Raw genomic sequence first — 20,384 nt, 5'->3', positions numbered from 1 at the left:
TATAGATCAGTTATTTGATTTCTGCTCTTTTTTTTCTTTTTATTTCACCCTTTAGTGGACTCGGCACCCCAGTCTTCTCCAGTGGGTCGCTGGAGATTCTTTATCAACCAGACCATTCGTCACCGTGACACTCAGCCCAACCAAGGAGCCTCAACTCCACCTCCAGGAGGGGAGAGCCAGGATTTTAAGACCACAGAAACTGAGAGAGGTATGCCGCACCGATGCTTTCCAATCCATTCTGGAAAAATAGCATTTAATTCAGTTTAGATTGATGTGCATTGATATGATTTTTGTATCTTTGTAAACTTTGTAAAATTGTTTGTGCTAAAATGACTTTGATGCATCTTTTATTGAGGCTGACCTTTTCTCCATGCTTGCTGTAGCTTCAGACCATGAGGGTTCACAGCATTCAGACAACCTATCTGGACTTGCATCTCCGCCGTGTTCCTCACATCCTCACTCGGTGTCTTCTCCTCCTGGATCTTCTGTCTCTGTCCCAGCCTCGGCCACTGTTGCCTCTGTTGCCTCTGTTTCTGATGCTACTTCTTCAGACTCCTCCTCCATCTCTGCCCCACCTAATCTTCTCATGTTCCCAGCCTCGGCAGCTTCTGGAACCACTCAAGACGTAACAGCTACCCCACATCCAACTGCTACTGGAAATGTTTCTGCAGCCTCCATTCAAGCTCAGGTTCCAAATTTGGCTTCAACTGGCTTCCCAATGACTGAACCTGTCCCAGTTCCTGCTACAAAAAGTGGACTTGGAGATGCTGGTGCTGTTAATAATCGCTTGCCTGAAAGCCAGCAGAGTCTCTCAGCTTCTATGTTAAATCATAGTGAGCAACGATCACAACAGCAGCAGCAGCCGCAGATACCACAGGCTGCAGTGCCAACAATGCAGAAGGCTGCAATACTCCAACAAGGTCCCCCACTTCTCAGCTCACAGCTCACAGAGATCCAGCCTGTGCAGCCGGCAATGGCCAGCATTGACCAAGCTCAGCTGCAGCAGAAGCAGCAACTTCTTCTGCAGCAGCAACAACAACAGTTGCAACAGACTGTGCAACAGACCGTGCAACAAACAACGCAGCCATCGGTGCATCAGCTAACTCAACAGGCACAGCTTCAGCCTACCCACACGGACCCACACACCTTGCTACAGCAGCATAAACCAGTAGAGATGATGCACGAACCTGTAGGGCAAAGCAGTTTTCCTGCAGCCGCTGAACAGCAAAATGCTGCTCAGTATTTGTCCTTTCAAGCTCAGCATCCAGCAGTTTCTCACATGCATCCAGGTCATCCGTTGGTTCTACAGCAAATTCCCAAACAGGGACAACAGGAAGCTTCCCTACAGTCAATAAATCAGCAAACTGCGCATCTACAGTCACATATTCTCCAACAGCAAGCCAGTCTGGAGCAGATGCATCCACAGACAGTGGTGCAACAACAACAGCAGCAGCAGCAACAAGCAGTTGCCATGCAGCAATATGTGCAGCAGGAAATGGTACAGCCTCCCAACACTCTGGCCATGGCCATGCAAGCGCAGCAAGGCTTCCCAACACAGATCCCACAGGATCCCTTACAGCACAGAGCACAGGTTCAGCCTATGGTGGCTCAGCAGGTACCTGCTGAACAAATCCACCCGCAGTCAGTGGTACAGCAGGTGTCACAAGAAACGCCACCCCCCTCTCAACCTGCATCGGCACCGCCCGTGCAGAAGCAGCCATCTTTCCAGCAGTCCGAATCCGAGCTTTCCACCGGCGAGGCCAGCGTCACCGATGATAATAACCAGTCTGCTCCTGCCCTGCCCTTATCCGATGCCTCTCTGCCCCCTCTCCCGCTCCTGGACACACCTCTGCCAGCCCTCACCCACGTCCTCACTCCCTCCCCAGCGCAGCCATCCTCCGTGGCCGAATCCGACAGCGAGGGCCCCCCGAAAATCGACTTTGTGGACAACCGCATCAAAAAACTGGACGAGAAGCTGAGGACACTACTGTATCAGGAGTACAGCGCCACTGGAGCCACTTCAGCTGGCTCCGCCCCCGCTGCTACACACGCCCCTGCTTCAGCAACAGCCACGACTTCCGTCTCCACCGGAGCCGATGATTCCCATTCGCTGCCTCCCTCTTCCTTCCATCCTCCTCCAGCCTCCTCCTCCGACACCTCCCCACACTCCTCCTCCTGCACCACCTCTTCCACCACCCCACGCTCCTCTTCTTCATCTCCGGATGGAGAAAAGGAGAGAATGGGAGAGGAGGGTGTGACCCTGCCTGCTACAGGAGCCTCCACTGCTGTGGAGCGCCAGCCCGCCTCCTCAGGCTCCCCTCCCTGCTCTCTTTTGTGCCCTCGGCAGGAGCCTGCGCCTGGACCGCCGTCGCCACCTGGTCCTGGTGAACCCACAGTGCTCGTAAGTGTCTACGGGCCTGATGATGATAATACAATATATGTACCTTATTTTTCGCACTATAAAGCACACTATCAATAAACATCCATTTTCTGGTCCATTTTTATACACCGGACCGCACCGGCGCACCGGATTATAAGGCACATTTTAGGAAACACTAGTAAGGAACAAAGGTGTCGTCATGTTTTCCTTGAAATTTAGGAGGAGTGTAGCTAATCAATTACTAATCAATCAATTAATGGAAGTACATTAACGGCAACCCACATTTTCAGTATAGCAGAGCATTTACTTTTTACATTCAAAATAAAAAATAATACTTACATATAATCAATTTTAAAATAAATTTAAAATACTGAATAAAATATAAGAATAAATAAAAATAATAAAAAAGAAGATTAATACAAAAAAAATACAATTAAGCTAAAACTAACTTTTACATAATACAATAAAAAAAGTATATAATAATAATAATAATAATAAACTAAGAGAAGAACTAATAAAATTAAGTAAAACATGCTGTCTGAAGGTGGCCTCTGAACGGCGAAGAAGCTAGCGCTTAGAGTGGTTAGCGGCTGCTGCACCCAGCCTTAGTGCTGGAGAAATTTCACTCCCTTATAACTCCTTTATAACACTGCACTTCAGCAGAGTGGCTTTACTGCTCCTTAAAACCTGACTGGTATAATTCAATCACCGGTTTAAGAGGGGCACTGATGATTTTTGGGACAATTAAAGTATTTTAAATTCATCTTATAGTGCGAAAAATACAGTATTGGTTATACTCGACTACATGCATAATGTGAATTACTGTAAAACACTGTACTTTTCCTGTACTAACGTGTTGATTCTTGCTCTGTACTCTTCTTGAGCTTCCCCATCACTGTATTTCTGACACCTCTCCACATCTCCCTCTCCTACCCCCCGCCCCGTCTGGCATCCAGGCTGCCCCCTCCCTCTCTGAAAGCAGTGCCCCCGGAGACGTCCCGTGGCCTCCCCCCTCCCAGCAGCCCATCCCTCTGCGGCCGGGAGAACAGCAGCAACACAATGCAGGAGGTGGATATTTTGGCCTAAACCTGACATGTCCTAGTATCAGAAATCCTGTTAGCAAGAAATCCTGGACTCGCAAATTCAAAAGCTGGGCGTGCAAACTGCGCCACTCCGCCAGCTTGTTCAAGAAGCCCCGAGTCCAGCAAGGTAGCGTCTGCACAGAGCGCGAGCGAGAGAGCGAGTGAGGGGTGTGGTGGGTGGGCTAGGACGATAAATGAATGTGTAGATTATGAGTAATGTAACACATGTAGCTGACCCTTACCTTGCTAGATAGGGATTGTCTTAAGAAGTACCTTTAGCATTAATAATGAATTAATTATTAATCCTAATAGTTGGTTTCTAAAGGCAGAGGTGGAAAACAGTTTGGAAATTATTTGAGTTTGAAATTATAGTAAAAGTAAACAAGTTATTGTTTGAGTCAAATCAATAAATTTAGTTAATTTTGTATGTTATAAATAATTATTAAAAAAAAAAAAGATTTGGCTATCTTCCTATAGACAACACAATACTAAAGCAAAATGTGAAGGAGAGATTCAGAGTTCTGAAACTATCATGGGAAAAAGTCATGGGACAGAAACTAATAATATCATATATTGTGTCCCATGACTTTTGGCATGCCAGTGAAAGCTAAAGAATACTGTACTAACCTGTACAAGTACATGCAAAGAGCCTCATGCATTAAAAAATAAAAAATAAAACCCAGGATTTAATTTCACTCATAAGATAACACCTCACTACACTACCTCACCCTACTGCTTATTAAATTAGATAAATTATGTAGGTTTTGAAAATGTAGGTTTTACATTAATAAAACAGATGCATACAATAAAACATTCAAGCAGCATTTATTTCGAATTTAAAAATGAAGAGATTTCAGAAAATACCAAATGATTTATGGCTTACAAATTATGAAAATTTAAAAACGTGTGTCTCAGAAAATTTGAATATTATATAAGACCAATTGGTACTTTTGGCAGTGTGGGCAGTGTGCCAAATCCTGCTGGAAAATGAAATCTGCATATTTAAAAGTTGTCAGAGAAAACGGGATGGAAATTAAAAGAAAATTAGAGCAAATCTCTAAGTGCAATACTGTAATAAAATTAATTCTAATTCGCCCAGTACATATTGTGGTCAAATACTGTATCAGCAGTAGCTGTAACTCGTTATTTTCCACCTGTGTCTTAGGGACGTGATTGTTGTTGTCTCAGTCTGTACTGATACCACTACATTATTTTATAGCAATACATTTGACATCTTAGCATCGCTTGTTTTTACGTTGCTTACATTGATTTTATGTTGTAGCTTTTTTGTTTCATTTGTTTGCATGGGTTACCCAGGGGTAAGAACAGCGGAGACTAGTGCGAGGAGAGGGAAGCAGTGATGGAACCGGTGCTGTATGTGAGCGTCCAGGCGTTTTCTAGTGCAGTAATGCTGAGCTCAGCCCACCCTGTCCACCCCTCACCTGCCTGCACAGTTGGGCTTCCCATCCGGCAGTGCCTGTGCTGTCCAGGTCCAAAGCACGCTTGCTGACTAGGACTTCAGCACAGTGCTCAAACGGCATGGGCCAGACAGCGCAAAGTGTGCACCTGTGTTTTATTTTAGGATTTATTTAAATTTAGGATTTATTAAAATTTAAAAGCCTGAGGCAACCCAGGTTTGCTTTTATCCTTTCTACTTTGTCTCAAATGTAAATAAAAAATATATTATTTCATCATTTACTCCTGCAAAAACAGAGCAGGTGCAGACTCTTTGCTAAAGAGACAAAGACAATAAATAGTCTGGCCCAATATATCAGCTTTTATTATCTAAATAAGCTTTATTTGACTTATTTATCAATAGTTGTATAGGACATGTCACATGTACAGTTGCATAATTATACATCTCTGGAAAAAATGGAAAATGAGAAATAGCTGAAATAACAAAAAGATGCAGATATTTCAGACCTCAAATAATGTGTGAAAAAAACAACAACAACAAAAAAAATTCATATTCATTTTTCAAGTTTTAAGAGTTTAGAAATCAATATTTGGTGGAATAACCCTGATTTTCAGGGTTTTCATAGTTTTCATAGTTTCTTGGCATCTTAGCATCATGTTCTCCTCCACCAGTCTTACACACTGCTTTTGGATAACTTTACGCCACTTCTGGTCATACACCTTTCTCTTGATTATATTTTAGAGGTTTTCAATTTTTTTTTTCCACTCACTGTCTAATATATCAGCTCTATTGATCATATAGGAGCAATCTGTTGTAGTTCTATAAATAGACAAGCAGTGCAAAGGGAAACAGATATAGGACTACAGTGTGTCATTATAGAACTACAAAACAGTTTTCCTTTATGCTCTGTTGAGAAAAAAGGAGGTGGTCATAGTCTCTTATGACTTTGTGTATTGGCAGTGTATTTAAATTTAAATTTGCCAGGTAATATATTATTAAATTGATTTAAAGCTTATATAATAAACTTTAACACTTTAAAACATATGACTAGAATTTTTTTTAGATTTTTATTAGTGATTTAGCACATTTATCACGGCTTTAGATGAAATCCTGTTCTTTGCTGCCTGGGTATGCTTTTGAAACGTTTCTGTCTTTTTCGTTGGTTTTTTTTTTCGTTTTAATATTCCTGCATGTCTGAGTATATTATAGAAGCACCATTAAACAATAGAGCTCTGTGTGTGTGTGTGTGTGTGTGTGTGTGTACCTGTTGTGGGTCTTCCATATACGAGAACATATATATATATATATATTCCCAACATCCTGTATATGTTCAAAATGTATATGTGTGTATATGTGGTACTGAATCTGCTAATACCATTGCTAATCAATTGGACATTAATAAATTAGAATTAGAATTCAGTTTATCCATATACACACACACATAATAACATAATAAACGCACTATAGATCTGTAATGTTCATAGACATCCACATCCACTGCCACCATCGGTGGTACTTACGGCTGATATTAGCACCCGGTGTATGATGCATGAATGTGAGTGTGTGTGTATGTGTGTGTGTGACTGGGAGGGGAGGGAAATTGTTGCACATTTTTGCAGATATTCATAATTCACACTTAATTCACACAAAATCTCATACTTTTTTTATATATATATGAAGGCTTTTTTCCCCACTCCCATTTCTCACTGCACCATGCATCTATCTTCACAGCATGACACATCCTATGAGGTCAATAATCTTCTTAATGTGTGCTTTTTAGTTACCATACACTCATTTTCACATTTCACCAATAATTGACCTTTGACCTGGTCAAAGAAAACTTTTGTCTGAGCACACGTGTAACTGTATCTCTAATTTAATAGACACACACAAATATATTTATATATATATATATATATATATATATATATATATATATATATATATATATATATGCATGTTATTAGCTTGTTAGCAAGTGAGTGTTGTGGTTCGGTGATTGTTAACGCTGTATTTCTGTGTCTGTTCCGTCTGTGTCTTGTCTGTGGAATTTTAAATGTGCCCCTTTTGTTCTGGTCCATTGTTTTTGTTGTTTCATGTCTTTGTCATGTGTTTGTTTGTGTATTTCTTTGTTTCTGTGCTGGACGTGTATCTGTGTGTCTACCTGTTGTTTACCTGGTGTTTTTTGTGTCATCTGATTTTACGTTGGCCTTGTCCGCGTGCCTCCCTCTTCTCTTTCCTCTTCTGAGCAGATGGAAACTCCAGCAGTCAGGGAGCGGGAGAAGAGAGAGAGACGCCCTCAGATATCCAGCCCTGCTCACGCAGAGGACGATTTCAGGTAACAGGTTCTGCAACACTCTCTGTGATTAGGATTGTCTCATATACTGGTGCATATCAAAAAATTACAATATCATTGGGATTTTCTTTTACTATGGCTTAAACCAACGAAAACCCAAAAATCAGTGTCTAAGAAGAATATAGTCCAGGTGGTACAGTGTGGGCAGTGTGCAAAGTCCTGCTGGAAAATGAAATTTTGAAATCTCTATAAAAGTTGTCAGCAGATGGAAGCCATCTCCAAACCATCACTGATTGTAGAAACTTCACACTAGACCTCGAGCAGTTTGGACTGTGTGTCTCTCCACTCTTCCTCCAGACTCTGCTCCCTTGGTTTTTATAAATTAAATGTAAAATCTACTGATGATCAGTGATGGTTTGGAGAGACATGTGCAAAATCTGCTGGTGTTGATCCACTGTGTTTTATTATCAAGTCCAAAGTCAGTGCAGTTTTGTTTTCCCACAAAATCTCTGCAAATCTGCTGACAACTTTTATGGAGACGTGGATTTCATTTTCCAGCAGGACTTGGCCCACTGCCAAAAGTACCAATTGGTCACTGATTTTTGGGTTTTATTAGCAGAGATCATAAGCACAGGTGGGAGAATCTGCCAACAGGACAGTTGTAAGTCATGTACTCCACAAATCTGGACTTTTATGGAGGTGGCAAGAAAATTTGTCAAAAACCAAAGTTGACCTAAATGCCAAATTCTGTGTTCGGCGAACAACGAACCCTTTCCACTGTGAAACATGGTGGTGGCAGCATCATGCTGTAGGAATGTCTTTTTTGAGCAGGGAGCACGCTCATCAGTGTTCAACTCCATTCAAAAGAAAACACCTCATAATTTATACAGGTCTGGGGGTTTTAAGCTGTCCTAGAGGTAACACTTCATGATCAGCTTACACCCTACCACAGAATTAATGTATAGTAAAAGCGTGTTGACTAAAAATGTGCTTAACTTCACCAAATATCATTGATTATTTTGACTAGAAATTGTATATTTAAACATCTATTGTATTTTAATATGCACTACTATAACAATAATATAGGGCCCACTTTGTCTATAAAGAGCTTTTATAAAGAGCATTCTGTTCCTCAGGTTACCCCAGTGGTCCAGGCTGCAGACCCACCTGCTCCATCAGAGGAAGCTCCAGTGGAGGGAGATGTTCGCCGGCGGGTGGGTCGATTCTCTGTGACAAAGAGTGAACAAAAAGAGGAGCAGCTAACGGACAGCTCGCCCATCTCCCCAGACCTGGAGAGGGAGAGGAGGAAGATGAAGGCAAAAGAAGGAGAAAAAGAGGAGAGGAGAACCCCAGTGCCTGGACACCACCCCCAGCGCAGCCACACACACTCTCCAATAGGGAGCAGCGATGATGAGAGCGAGGTTGAGGATGAGGACCTGAGGAAGGAGCTGCATAAACTCAGAGAGAAGTAAGGAAACACGAGGGAGTCTGTAGCTTAATTTACAAAATGTTCTTAGCTGATTTAAGAAACAGAACCTAACAGCAAGCTCTTAAAAAAATATATATATATATTTATTTATAGCCCTGTTTAAATCCTGTTTACATCTTAATAAGTATATTGTATTTTTCACACAATAAGGTGCTCTTAAAATCTTTTAATTTTCCCAAAAATCATCAGTGAGCCTTATAAGCCGGTGCTTCTTATGTATAAATTCTACCAATCAGGTTGTAAAGAGCAGTAAAGCCACTCTGCTGAAGTACAGAGTTATACAGGAGTATTAATGTAGCTCTCCAGCACTGGGCTTTAGCAGTATTAGCTAGTAATTAGCTGCTAATCGCGGTAAGCGCTAGATTTTTTGCCGTTCAGAGATATTATCAGAGTATTATCAGCCTGTAGCCTGTTTCTAACCCCAGCTAGTGCTGCTGGAGCATTAACAGTGAAGAGCGCTAGCTGTTAGCTGCTAATGCTAATGCTGCTGCACCCAGCCTTAGTTTAAACTGGAAATCTAAGCTTACTGTAAATAAACAGAAGTACTTTACTTACCCAGTGCTCATTTGACTTTTTAAATGAATTAAAGAATCCCCAAACAGTCGCAAAGACCACTGAAATCGTTATGATGGAACTGGCTCTCATCAGGACCGCCCCAGGAAAAGATAGAAGTTAAAAGAAGATAAAAAGTTACCAGCCTCAGAAACAGCTAAAAGTTAACATCTCCCCAGAGAAAAAAGGTCATCTAAATGTTTCGCACAGAGTATTTTGGTTCATTTAACAGTAATTTTAAGTTACTACATGATTCATTATCTGTTTCTTTAAGGTCATTCAATAAGTCTTCTCACAATGTTGTTTTTTGTTCTCTCTCCACATCCTGTCTCCTCCCCGTCCTTCATGTTCCTGCTCTTTTTAAAAGACACATCAAAGAGGTGGTGTCCCTGCAGGCGCAGCAGAACCGGGAACTGCAGGACCTCTATCGGCAGCTGCGCAGCCTCAAAGACCACCGGCAGCCGCTGCCCCTGTCCCGGACCCCTCCGCTCCCCACTGCACCCCTGGCCATCTCCCCGCGCAGGCCCCGCCCTGCCAAAACCAAGCTCCGCCCCCGACCCCACTCTCACATGGACAACAATGGCGTCACACACCAAGGTAATGATGTTTATTAATCTATAAACTTTAATGTGTCATTTTTGTGTACTGCAAATTAATCCTGCAGGGTTTGTACGGTCATGAAAAAAACTAGAAAAGTCATAGAATTTGAAAATGGCAATTTCCAGGCTTTAAAAAAGTTTTGGAAAAATTAAAATACCCAGAAAGTTTTGGAAAAGTCATGGAAATTTGGTCTACAAATCATTGTGTTTCCGTTTATTGATAAGGAAAATCTATTTTGAGGCTAACAAATACATCAGCTTAGGGTTAATTCAGTAATTTAGCCTTTAAACAATGGATCTGACACATTGTATTAATAAAAATTGGGTGTCAGATTCATCTTAGGCCTAATTAATCAATTTCGACTATAGTTTAAGTTGATTTTTTAGTTAATGGTTTTATTTTTAATGTCTGCACTGTTTTAAAAATTGTATGGTCATGAGAGCATGGGAAATTTGCCTTGAGAATATGGAAAAGGCATAGAACAATTATTAAAATGTATTGGTTAAAAGGTGTATGAACTCAATCCTGTCACACAAGTTTACAGAGATGGATGACGTATAATCGGTATTATTTAGAAATGTAAGCATGGTATCACTACCTTTAAATTTAGAAAGTAATTAGACTGCTTTTTACTTTTTATTTATGCTGAAATGTGGATTATACTTACTAACTCTCTAGTTCTCTTAAGCAATTATTATATAAGTCTCCCTCTCTAAAAATACAGGGAAATACTACTTTATCATTTTATTTAGATTTAATTACATAGTATTGTGTTGTACTAAATACAACTATTTTTTAAGGGATTGATATCAATATTTGTAATTATATATATTCTTAAGAAGAACAAGTGTGATAAATTGCGATAAATCTCAGAAAATTGATGTGATTAATCCTGTTAATTTCTTTTTATCGATTGACACCACTAACAAACACACGTACCTATCTGTGTTTATTCCCAGTGAGTCTCCAGCAGTCTAGCAGTTACTCTGGTGGAGAACAAACCAGACTGCGTTCCTACTGCAACCCAGACAAAACAGCTCCACCCACCAAGAGAGGTAAGGAACCAGTATATAATGTCCATAAGAATAATGTAGCCCTTCCAACGAATTAGCATATATCACCAATTACACCTTAATTGCTCCATAATCAAGTGAGGGAGGATCATTTTTTTAGATTTAATAAACTGTAAGATGTCATTTATTAAGATGTACACTACCAGTCAGAAGTTTGGTCTCACATTTAATGTTTTTTTCTTTATTTTTTATTAATTCCTAAATTAAGATTAATATTAAAAACATCAAAATTATGAATGAATGCATATGAAGTTATGCAAAGTAAACAAATAAACTAAAAGCCATGAATACACTAGCCACATTTTAGCTTTGTTGCTTTAAAAATTGCCCACTTTCGGCTGATTCTGTCAGTCAGCTTCATTAGGTAGAACCTAGGACGGTTCTCCAACTGTATTAAAGGAGTTCTAGAGGTGCTGAATTCCTGTTAACTGTTTTTTTAGGTGTTTGTGAAGCTCAAACCCTTTTTTTATCTAAACCCTACAGTAACTGCATATGTGTTCCTTCGTATGATTTAAATATTTATTAATAATCTATAATGTAGTAATTAATACAAATGAACAAATATTATTGAGAATATGTGTCCAAACCTTTGATTGGTACTTGATTGGTATTTGTTTCTTTATTCATTAAGGCACCTAAAGTAATAACAAAGTAATAACCTATAGTAAACCAGTTGTATAATGTGATTGGTAATAGTTTGGTTGGTGTGGTGCAATGGATAACACCACAACCTGCTAGTGAGTGATCACTTTAAGTGGGTGACTGGGGTTTAATTCCCAGTCTGGGTGACTGGATGCTGTGCTACACCAGTAAAAGTCCTTGGGCAAGACTCCTAACACTACATTGACTCAACTCTGTACTAGAAATAACCTTGTAAGTGACTCTGGATAAGAGTGTCAGATAAAGAATAAATAATTGATACATGGCTGTTGATTGGAAATGCTCATTTATTGGTATAAATGTTGAAATATTTCCTTAATCCCTTGTTACTAGACCAAAGCCCTCCAGCCCAGGGTTCTGCCAACAGAAAGAGCACATTCACAGATGATTTACACAAACTCGTAGATGACTGGACGAAAGAGGCTGTCGGATCTGCCCAACCCAAACCTTCGCTCAACCAGATCAAACAGATCCAACAGGTGAACGAGTTTGGTGGATGGAATCAGGCCACTGAGGTAATAATGCATCTACTGAGCAAATATTTCATCTGTAAACGTACAGTAGAGTTTTAGAGATTATCTAGTGTAAATATGATAATGTTCAGTACAGGGCTGCCCTTTTCTGCTCAAACAGGAGTGGAATAAATTGGAGTGGAGCACGGTTTGAGGGTTTCCTTGATCAGACACACCTTCTAATCCTGCTGGAACCCACTTAAAATCCTTCATTTTTTCTAAAAATCTACAGTGTGTCTTATATTCAGGTGTGCCTTATGTATGAATTCTAGGAGTCATGTTTTAAGGAACAGTAAAGCCACGTTACTGAAGTACAGTGCTATAAGTGTGAGTTTTCAGTGAAGTTTCTCCAGCACTAAGGCTGGGTGCAGCAGCATTAGCATTAGCCACTAACCGCAGCGCTAGATCTTTCACAGCTCAGAGGGAAATATATTGAACTGTAGTCTAGCTGATAGCGCACTGGGTTACCAAAACACACAGGGTTTCTTAATTTAGCTCTGCAGTTAGCGGCTAATTCTAATGCTGCTGCACCCAGCCTTAGTGCTGGAGAAACTTCACTGAAAACTCACTCGTAGACAAAATATTGTAAATCTAAGCTTACTGTAAATAAACAGAAGCTCTTTATTCACCCAAATAAACAGTTTTCAGGAGATAAATATGTGTAGATTCACATCCAGCACTTTTTGGACTTTAAAATAATAATATATATATATATTTTTTTTTACAGTTTTGTTTACTTAGGCGCTTTGATCAGGGTTCATATGGTCATGAAAAATCTAAAAAAGTCATGGAATTAGAAAAATGCAATTTCCAGGCCTGGATAAATTTTGGAAAAATATTTTATTTTTATATCCAGAAAGTTTTGGAATAGAGCTCTCCACAATTGAGCTAACAAATACATCAGATCAGTTAGTTTTTAATTTTAGCCCTACACATTGAATCTCTCAGGATTTGACACACATTTTATTTTTGAAGAGTCTGTGTTTTTTATCAAATTAACTTTTGACCAATTATCAATTTTGATTATAGTTTATAATTTTTTTTGCTTTGAAGGCATGTAAAAGTCATAAAAAGGTTTTATATTAGATAAGAAATATATTGTTTAAAAAGTGTATGAACCCTGTTCGATGTAGGCAGAACATTTTCCCTAGTTTTGCATTGTTTATCATGTCCTACTATATGTTTATACTGTGTTTCTAACATGTGTATTTGTTGTGTGTGTCTTTCTTCAGGCTACTCCTCCAGGATGGTTCCCATCAACGTCCCTAAATCCCAAAAACGCTCCCGTATCCACCAGTCTCTCCACCATGACATGCCCCACCTACAGCAGTGCATCGGGCCAGGCCCAGCCGCCTCCCACGCAGCCCCCCATCACCTCCCTGCCACAGCAGAGCCTCCACCTGCAGGCCCAGGCCTTCCCACCCCTGCAGTACAGCCAGCCTCCCCTGCACCTCCAGCAGGTGCAGCCGCTGCCGGGCTCCCTGCCTTTGAGCCAGCCGCCACAGCTGCAGCCACTGGCCCCAGTGCTGCCCTCCTCCACCCTCCACACCGCGCCCTCCTCCACCTCCACGCTCATCAGCCCTGCAGGGCCCACCAGCATCACCGCTGCCTCCAGCACGGCTTCAGCATCCGCCAGCCAAGACGCCGTCACAGCATCCACCTTCTGCTCCTGCTCCTCCACCAACTCCTCCTGCTCCTCCTGCTGCTCCGCATCTGCCCTGACTGCCAGTGCCAAACTCCACCCCACGCCTCCCACCTCCGCCCTCCCTCTAGGACAGCAGTGAACTACAGACGAATGGAATAAGTCTACCGAGGAAGAGAGAGAGCGAGAGAGAGGAGTGTTTGAGAATGTGAACGCGAAACATGATTAATCCTAATGTACAGAAGAAGAAAAAATACATTTAATTGTACAGAACAGAAGACTAGGAGCTGGGAAGGGGTGCACAGGTCTTCTGAGTGTCTGGGTGCACAGGTGTGGGGTGTGTAAATTATGTAGTGGGTGTGTGTGTGTGTGTGTGTGTGTGTATTTGTGTGTGTGTGCGCACGAGTGTGTGTGTGTTCACTTTTTTCTTTTTCTTTTTTTTTTTCTTATTCATTATTTTCCTCTGTGTGTTTCTGCACTGTTGAGATTTCTATCCAACCCAGTTGGACCTCAACTCTCCCTATATTATTATAGAGATGTGAAAGAAGAAAGACCCTTTTTTTGACAGGAAAAAAAAGGAAAGCTAATTTTTTATTTTATTTTATTTTTTATTTCTCAACAGTTCTGTTGAAAGGACTTTTTTTGAGTTCTTAAGAAAAGTGCAATTAGTACCTGATAACTGAATTCATCTTTCTGTGTTGTCGTGATGCGTGTCTGTATAGCTTAAAAGACCTATTTTTTTGAAGTGCGCACGGAGACAACAACCAGATGTTCCACAGCGAGCCGCCATTGTAAGAGAATACAGCACAAAACGGACTCTGTCTCGACGAGCGGCGAGGCGGCGGCGGCGAAGCAGGTCCGCATGTTTCGTGACGTGACAGAGCATGGTAAACAGTTATCATCCCAGCTTTGAGGCCAACCTATACACTGTCTGTGTACGGTGTAGTGCACGGATTAGGCATGTTCTTCTCTTTTACACTGATTTGATTATTGTAGGAAAACCTACTTTTAGAATAGGTGAAGGATCTTTTAGATAGAAAATAACTTCAGTAGTGATTGGCTGTCTAAACTTCTTTTTAGATTTTAGCACTGGATCCTGGAATACGGTAGGTCTCCTAAAAGCCATTGCACACCGAACGCAGCTCGCCCTTAAAACAAAGATTTTAAAACATTAAGATGGTAAAGCAAGCTGACAACATTTTTTGGAGTGTAGATTATTAATAATATAATATACTGATGTCAAACCTACAATTTCTGGTTTATTTAATACATAAGGCACCCCTGATTTTAAGGTGCATTAAGTGACACTAGTAAGGATGCCTACTTCGAAGTGAGCAAGGGTGTCGCCATGTTTCCCTTCTAATGGGGAAGCTGGAAGCTGATGTTAATCTACAGCTTAGATTTACAATATTTTGTCGACATTTTGACAATATATAATCCAGTGCACCTTACCTTAAATTTTGAATTCTACCAGTCAGGTATTAAGGAGCAGTAAAGCTACTCTGCTGAAGTGCATTTACAGCATTATAAGGGTGAGTTTTTTAGTGAAGTTTCTCCAGCACTAACGCTGGGAGCAGCAGCATTAACAATATAGCATTAGCCGCTAACCGCAGCGCTAGCGAGAGGTAATTGCCACCCAATAGTGGTAGACTGAGGAACCCTGAGTGTTCCAGTAACACTGCAAATCACCCAGACTACAGTCCAATATACTTGCCTCTGAACGAAAGAGCGAAAGAGCTAGCGCTGTGGTTAGCGGCTAATGCTAATGCTTATGCTGCTGCACCCAGCCTTATTGCTGGAGAAACGTCACTGAAAACTCACCCTTATAACCGCTTTACTGCTCCTTAATACCTGTCTGGTAGAACTCAGACATAAGGCACACAGGATTATAAGGCAAACTGACTTTTTAGGAAAATTAAAGAATTTTAAGTGCGCTTTATAGTCCAAATAATACGGAATATGGTATCTTATCAAAATTGAATTTTTAGGTGGCAGCGTGGTGCGTTCGGTGTTCAGCGGCCTTTAGTATCCAATCGAATACAAATTAATGAAGCTAATGTGATTGCAGTACAGGATTTCCTCTTTCTCATTAGCAGACTCTTCTTCTTCTCTGTCCGAGGTTTACAGCATTAACCCACATCCCATAAAACGGTGGACATGCCGGAGCTTTAGTGACGCTTTGACTGAAGCATCCTCTGCTTGGTCTTGTATTTGTGTGTGTTTTGCACAGCTGCATACAGTACACGCCTCCGAGCACTCCAAACTGTGAAGAGGTTACTGCGCTTTCTTTCTGTGAAGGCTTAAGCACCATTACCAGAAGCTATAGTATATTATACAAGTGTGAATATATATATATAGATATACAGATATACACTGATCAGCCGTAACATTAACAGCACACTATGTTGTTCATCTTATCAGCAGTATTGTATAATTATAGACTGTAGTTCTGTATCTGTTTCTCTTTATACTCTTTATACTTTGTTTTAGTTGAGTGGTGGGTCAGATGCAGCAGTGCTGCTGGAGTTTTTAAACACCTCACATTCACTGCTGGGCTGAGAATAGTGCAACAATAGGCTCACAGATGATCAGCAAGAGTTTGGTGCATGGAATCAGGCCACTGAGGTAATAACGCTTCTACTAAGCAAATATTTCGTCTGTAAATATACACTAGATCTCTAGAGATTATCTCATGTAAATATGAGATTGTTTAACGCAGGGCTTTGCTGTTCTGGTCGAGCAGGATTGGAGTGCTGCCTTAATGGCTAATAATAACTTGCATTAAATCAGCCGTGTTTAAACAGGGCATGAAATTAAATTGAATTAAAGGCCATCCAAAAACAATCCTGTAAGCACTGATGAAGTATTATAGAGCAGGGGTCGGCAGTAGGTGTCCCATGGGCCCGATGTGGTCCGCAAGCATTAAAAATGGGGACCTTGAGGTTACTATAAACTATAAAAGGAAACTATAATAACCGAAAATGAAAAAAAAATAAAAATAAAATGCTTCTCTGGTGAGCTTTTGTTTACATCCCTCCCCTGTCTCTCTCTCTGTCGCGCTCAGCATGAGTTTAGTGTTCACCTTCTCTCGTTTTTCCACCCATTCTTCGGCTCCCTATCTTCTTCGTTTTTTTTTTTTCTGATCCACTCACTTTAACAGAACAACAACTATTCAGTGCTCACTGCAGTACTGAGAATCAAAGACCCACCACCCAAATAATAATAATAATAATAATAATACCTTGTGCTCAGAGTGGCCCGGCAGTCTAAAACCCCACCACTAAAATAAGAAAATCGATGGTTCGAATCCTGATCATGCAGCTTGCCATCAGCTGCCAGAGCCCAGAGAGAGCACAATTGGCCTTGCTCTCTCTCTGGGTGGGTACAGTAGATGGCATGCTTTTCCCTCATCACTCCTAGGGTGATGTGGATCAGCACAAGGCTGCATCTGTGAGCTGATGTATCAGTCGCTGCGCTTTCCTCGGAGCGTTAGCGCTGTGATGCTACTCAGTTCAAAAAGAGGCCGATTCTGACTTCACATGTATCAGAGGTGGTGGTGTGGCATTACTAGTGAAGGGGGATATACAGCTGAGTAGTAGCTGAATGGGTGGGTTTGTACGGTCATGATAAATATGGAAAAGTCATGGAAAATTTGGTCTTGAAGGCGTGGAAAATTCATGAGAAAATAATGGAAATTTATTGGTTAAAAAGGGTATGAACCTTGCTATAGCTAAATTGGGAGAAAATGGGAAAAAATTGAAATTTGAATACATAAAGTTTGCAGAGAAACATATACAAGACTATATACTACAGTTTGTAATTATAGAACTACAGAACAGAACAGTGCTCTGATATGCTCAGTGATGCTGATAACATGGACTACAATCGATAATAGTTAATAGATACTAGTTAATTCTATGGCTGATCAACGTTTATGTTCTGTACTTACTGATGAACAGATAAAACAGATAAAAACTGCCAAGTGAATTTAAGAGTGTAGGAGATTTTGCACCTTGGCTGTCCTGACAGAATGTTGCCTTTTCGAGTCGCTGTGTTTTACAGTACAGTAGCTACGTCAGAAGTCTATTTCCACCCCAGAGATTACGAGGTTCCTGTAGGTGGCACTGTGGCGGCAGTGTCCGGCCTCGCCCAATCAGCACCTGAGAAAACCTGTTGTTTACAGATGTTTACGCTTTACCTCTCCGTGCAAATGCGAATAAATAAATAAACTAACAAATAAAAATATGGGAAAAGTGTTTTTTTTTATTATTATTATTTTTTTTTTCAGACACGCAAAGCAGTTGTCAAACAGCAAGTGGGCCTTTTGTTTTGGCCTCGTGCTTCAAGTGTCCAGTTAGACTCTTTTTTTTTTTTTTTTTTTTTTTTCCCAGGTTGTGTATTTACAGTACAATAGACAGAAGATTGACCAGCATCGCATCGCATCGTTCTGTGTCCGTGAATGTGATTTTTAACAGTGCGAGTTTTGGCGGAGCATCATAAGGTTGTGGTTATGGTTATGTACAGCTGGTTTTGGGTGTAATAGAGTGCTCTATTTTTTAGAACTACAGCAGTTGTGGATTTGTAATGTAACGTGCACAAGGACTACAGTGAGAGACGAAGGAAGGAAAAGGAAAAGTCAGAAAATTAACTTAGGAAAAACGTAAATCTAATTTAACCTGTCTAATTTGTTGTGTGTTGTTACGGAGTCATGCTATGCTTGAGCTGCTTTGTGGATGTTTAAAAAAAAAACAGTGAATAATAGGACTGTGTGGTATGTGTGTGTGTGTGTGTGTATGGAGATTTATGGTTAAAAAAAATCATTTTTTTTCCAGAAAGCCTCTATCGATTTTTTTTTTGTTTGTTTTTATCATTTTCTATACGGCGGCCCACACCTTCCCAGTAACCAATGGCACATAATTACCGGCGGTGAGTTTACATGTTGTCGAGTACGAGATGGAGTCCGAGTACTGAGTACTAACTACCACATCCACAACACGTCATCACTCTTTACCGACAGGAACGGCGGGAACACGCCCCGCCCCGCCCTGTTACCAAGTGTTACCAAAATGTAATCTAAAAGAAAAGCATTATTTTTGTATTTTAAACTGGGGTTGTAAAAATGTAAAATGATATACTGAATGGTGTTTGAAAAAGCTGCAGTTACCAGTTAACGGTGGGATGCATTGGTCCTCAGCTCTGGTTGTCTGGGGGTCCCCTGCCTCAGCCGGAGCTCAGCCCTGAGATTGTGACACAATCTAAAAAAAAAAAGTCCAGTTTTAATTTAGTTAATTTTGTTTCAATATTAGTTTTTTTTATCATTATTTTATGTTTCGTTTCATTTTTTTAAATATAGGAAAATTGGAATATTTCCATTTGAATTGAAACTTTAAAAAAATTGATGTGCAAAGCTGTATGTTGAACCATTTCCACAGTCTACTGTCTCTTTGCTGAAATCGTTAGAGTTTTTTTTTACCAGGGGACCCAGTATTACTAAACTGAGCACCAATGATTCGAGGTTATTTGATCAAAAATAATCTAGAAGACTAAAACTTTTATTGCCGGTGATTTAGCTACTGTAAAATTGTAACTAATTCAATTGTTGATTTTATTTATGTTTTGTAACTAATCAAAAAATAAAAGATGGTGTTAAACATCAAAGCAAGTCTCGTTGTCTATTTTTATAAGTCAAATTTGTAATGCAACTCTGAGCCAGTAGAGGTCTCCCTGTTCACAGAGGCTGCATTACATCTTTTATACACACACACACACACACTGAATAACACACTGTACAGAGTGACTACATACAATATAGATAACAGGAATGCTGTAATTGAATTCCAAAGCCAATGCTCCAGTTAATGTAGGACGGGGTCTATAAAGACCTAAAGTCATAAAGTCATACACTAGTGCATCTTAAAAATTAGAATATCATTTAAAAGTCACATTTCAATCTTATTTTTTGGAATTTTTGGATCATATGGAACTCACTAACAAGGCCTTGTGGTGCATATAAGATCACACCTTTTGCAATTGCTTTTAGGGTCCTTCAAGCCTTTACTTTAACAGTAGTATCAGATCAGCATTGAGCAGTGCTGTCAGGTAATTTATAAAATTTAATCTAATGTAAATAATCTGTGATTAATTAATCTAAATTAGTCACGTTCATCACTTTTTGCTGAGAAAGCATTTTAACATGCATTCTGCTTTGTGGTGCTTTACTGCCTACTACAGATTTGATTGGCTTACCTCCCCACATTAGTGGGTAGCAACTGTACTTACAGTATGAACAGCTCTGAAAAAAAGAAGAACAACATCTTGGCATCATGTTCTCCTCCACCAGTCTTACACACTGCTTTTGGAGAACTTTATGCTGCTTTACTCCTGGTGCAAAAATTCAAGCAGTTCAGTTTGGTGGTTTGATGGCTTGTGATCATCCATCTTCCTCTTGATTATATTCAAGAGGTTTTCTTATAATTTTTTATGGTGGTAATTATTTACCAACTATTTTAATTGGCAGTCCTGAAGAGGACGGATTGGTGCATGCATAGTAAGTAGTCTGTGCATCTTTGCACATAATAAAAATAAACCTTTAGAATAAGAATTACCAAAACAGTCCAAAATATATATTTATTTAGCATGCTAACATGTCACCAGTGTGGAACAGTATGGTACAGCCATAGC

At 40.2% G+C, this 20,384-nt stretch overlaps 1 protein-coding gene across 3 annotated transcripts in view; it reads left to right on the top strand.

Annotated features, from left to right (window-relative positions):
• si:dkey-151g10.3 (serine/threonine-protein kinase WNK2) overlaps positions 1-19,361 on the top strand; it is a 98,790-nt gene extending 79,429 nt beyond the window's left edge. For 2 of the 3 annotated variants that reach the window (XM_049486428.1, XM_049486426.1), the window contains 9 exons: positions 56-208; positions 384-2,401; positions 3,337-3,589; positions 7,132-7,217; positions 8,312-8,643; positions 9,584-9,813; positions 10,776-10,871; positions 11,883-12,064; positions 13,294-19,361. In XM_049486428.1, coding sequence (XP_049342385.1) covers positions 56-208; positions 384-2,401; positions 3,337-3,589; positions 7,132-7,217; positions 8,312-8,643; positions 9,584-9,813; positions 10,776-10,871; positions 11,883-12,064; positions 13,294-13,845 — 3,902 coding nt within the window. In that variant the 3' untranslated portion in view covers positions 13,846-19,361. The remainder of the gene's footprint in view (positions 1-55; positions 209-383; positions 2,402-3,336; positions 3,590-7,131; positions 7,218-8,311; positions 8,644-9,583; positions 9,814-10,775; positions 10,872-11,882; positions 12,065-13,293) is intronic. The other variant, XM_049486427.1, reaches the window with a different exon arrangement.
• Positions 19,362-20,384: the final 1,023 nt, after the last annotated feature.

Source organism: Astyanax mexicanus, chromosome 13 (genome assembly GCF_023375975.1).
Source record: "Astyanax mexicanus isolate ESR-SI-001 chromosome 13, AstMex3_surface, whole genome shotgun sequence".
Taxonomy (NCBI): domain Eukaryota; kingdom Metazoa; phylum Chordata; class Actinopteri; order Characiformes; family Acestrorhamphidae; genus Astyanax; species Astyanax mexicanus.
Note: the sequence above shows the minus strand (reverse complement) of the source record. Positions and strands in the feature narration are given on the sequence as shown.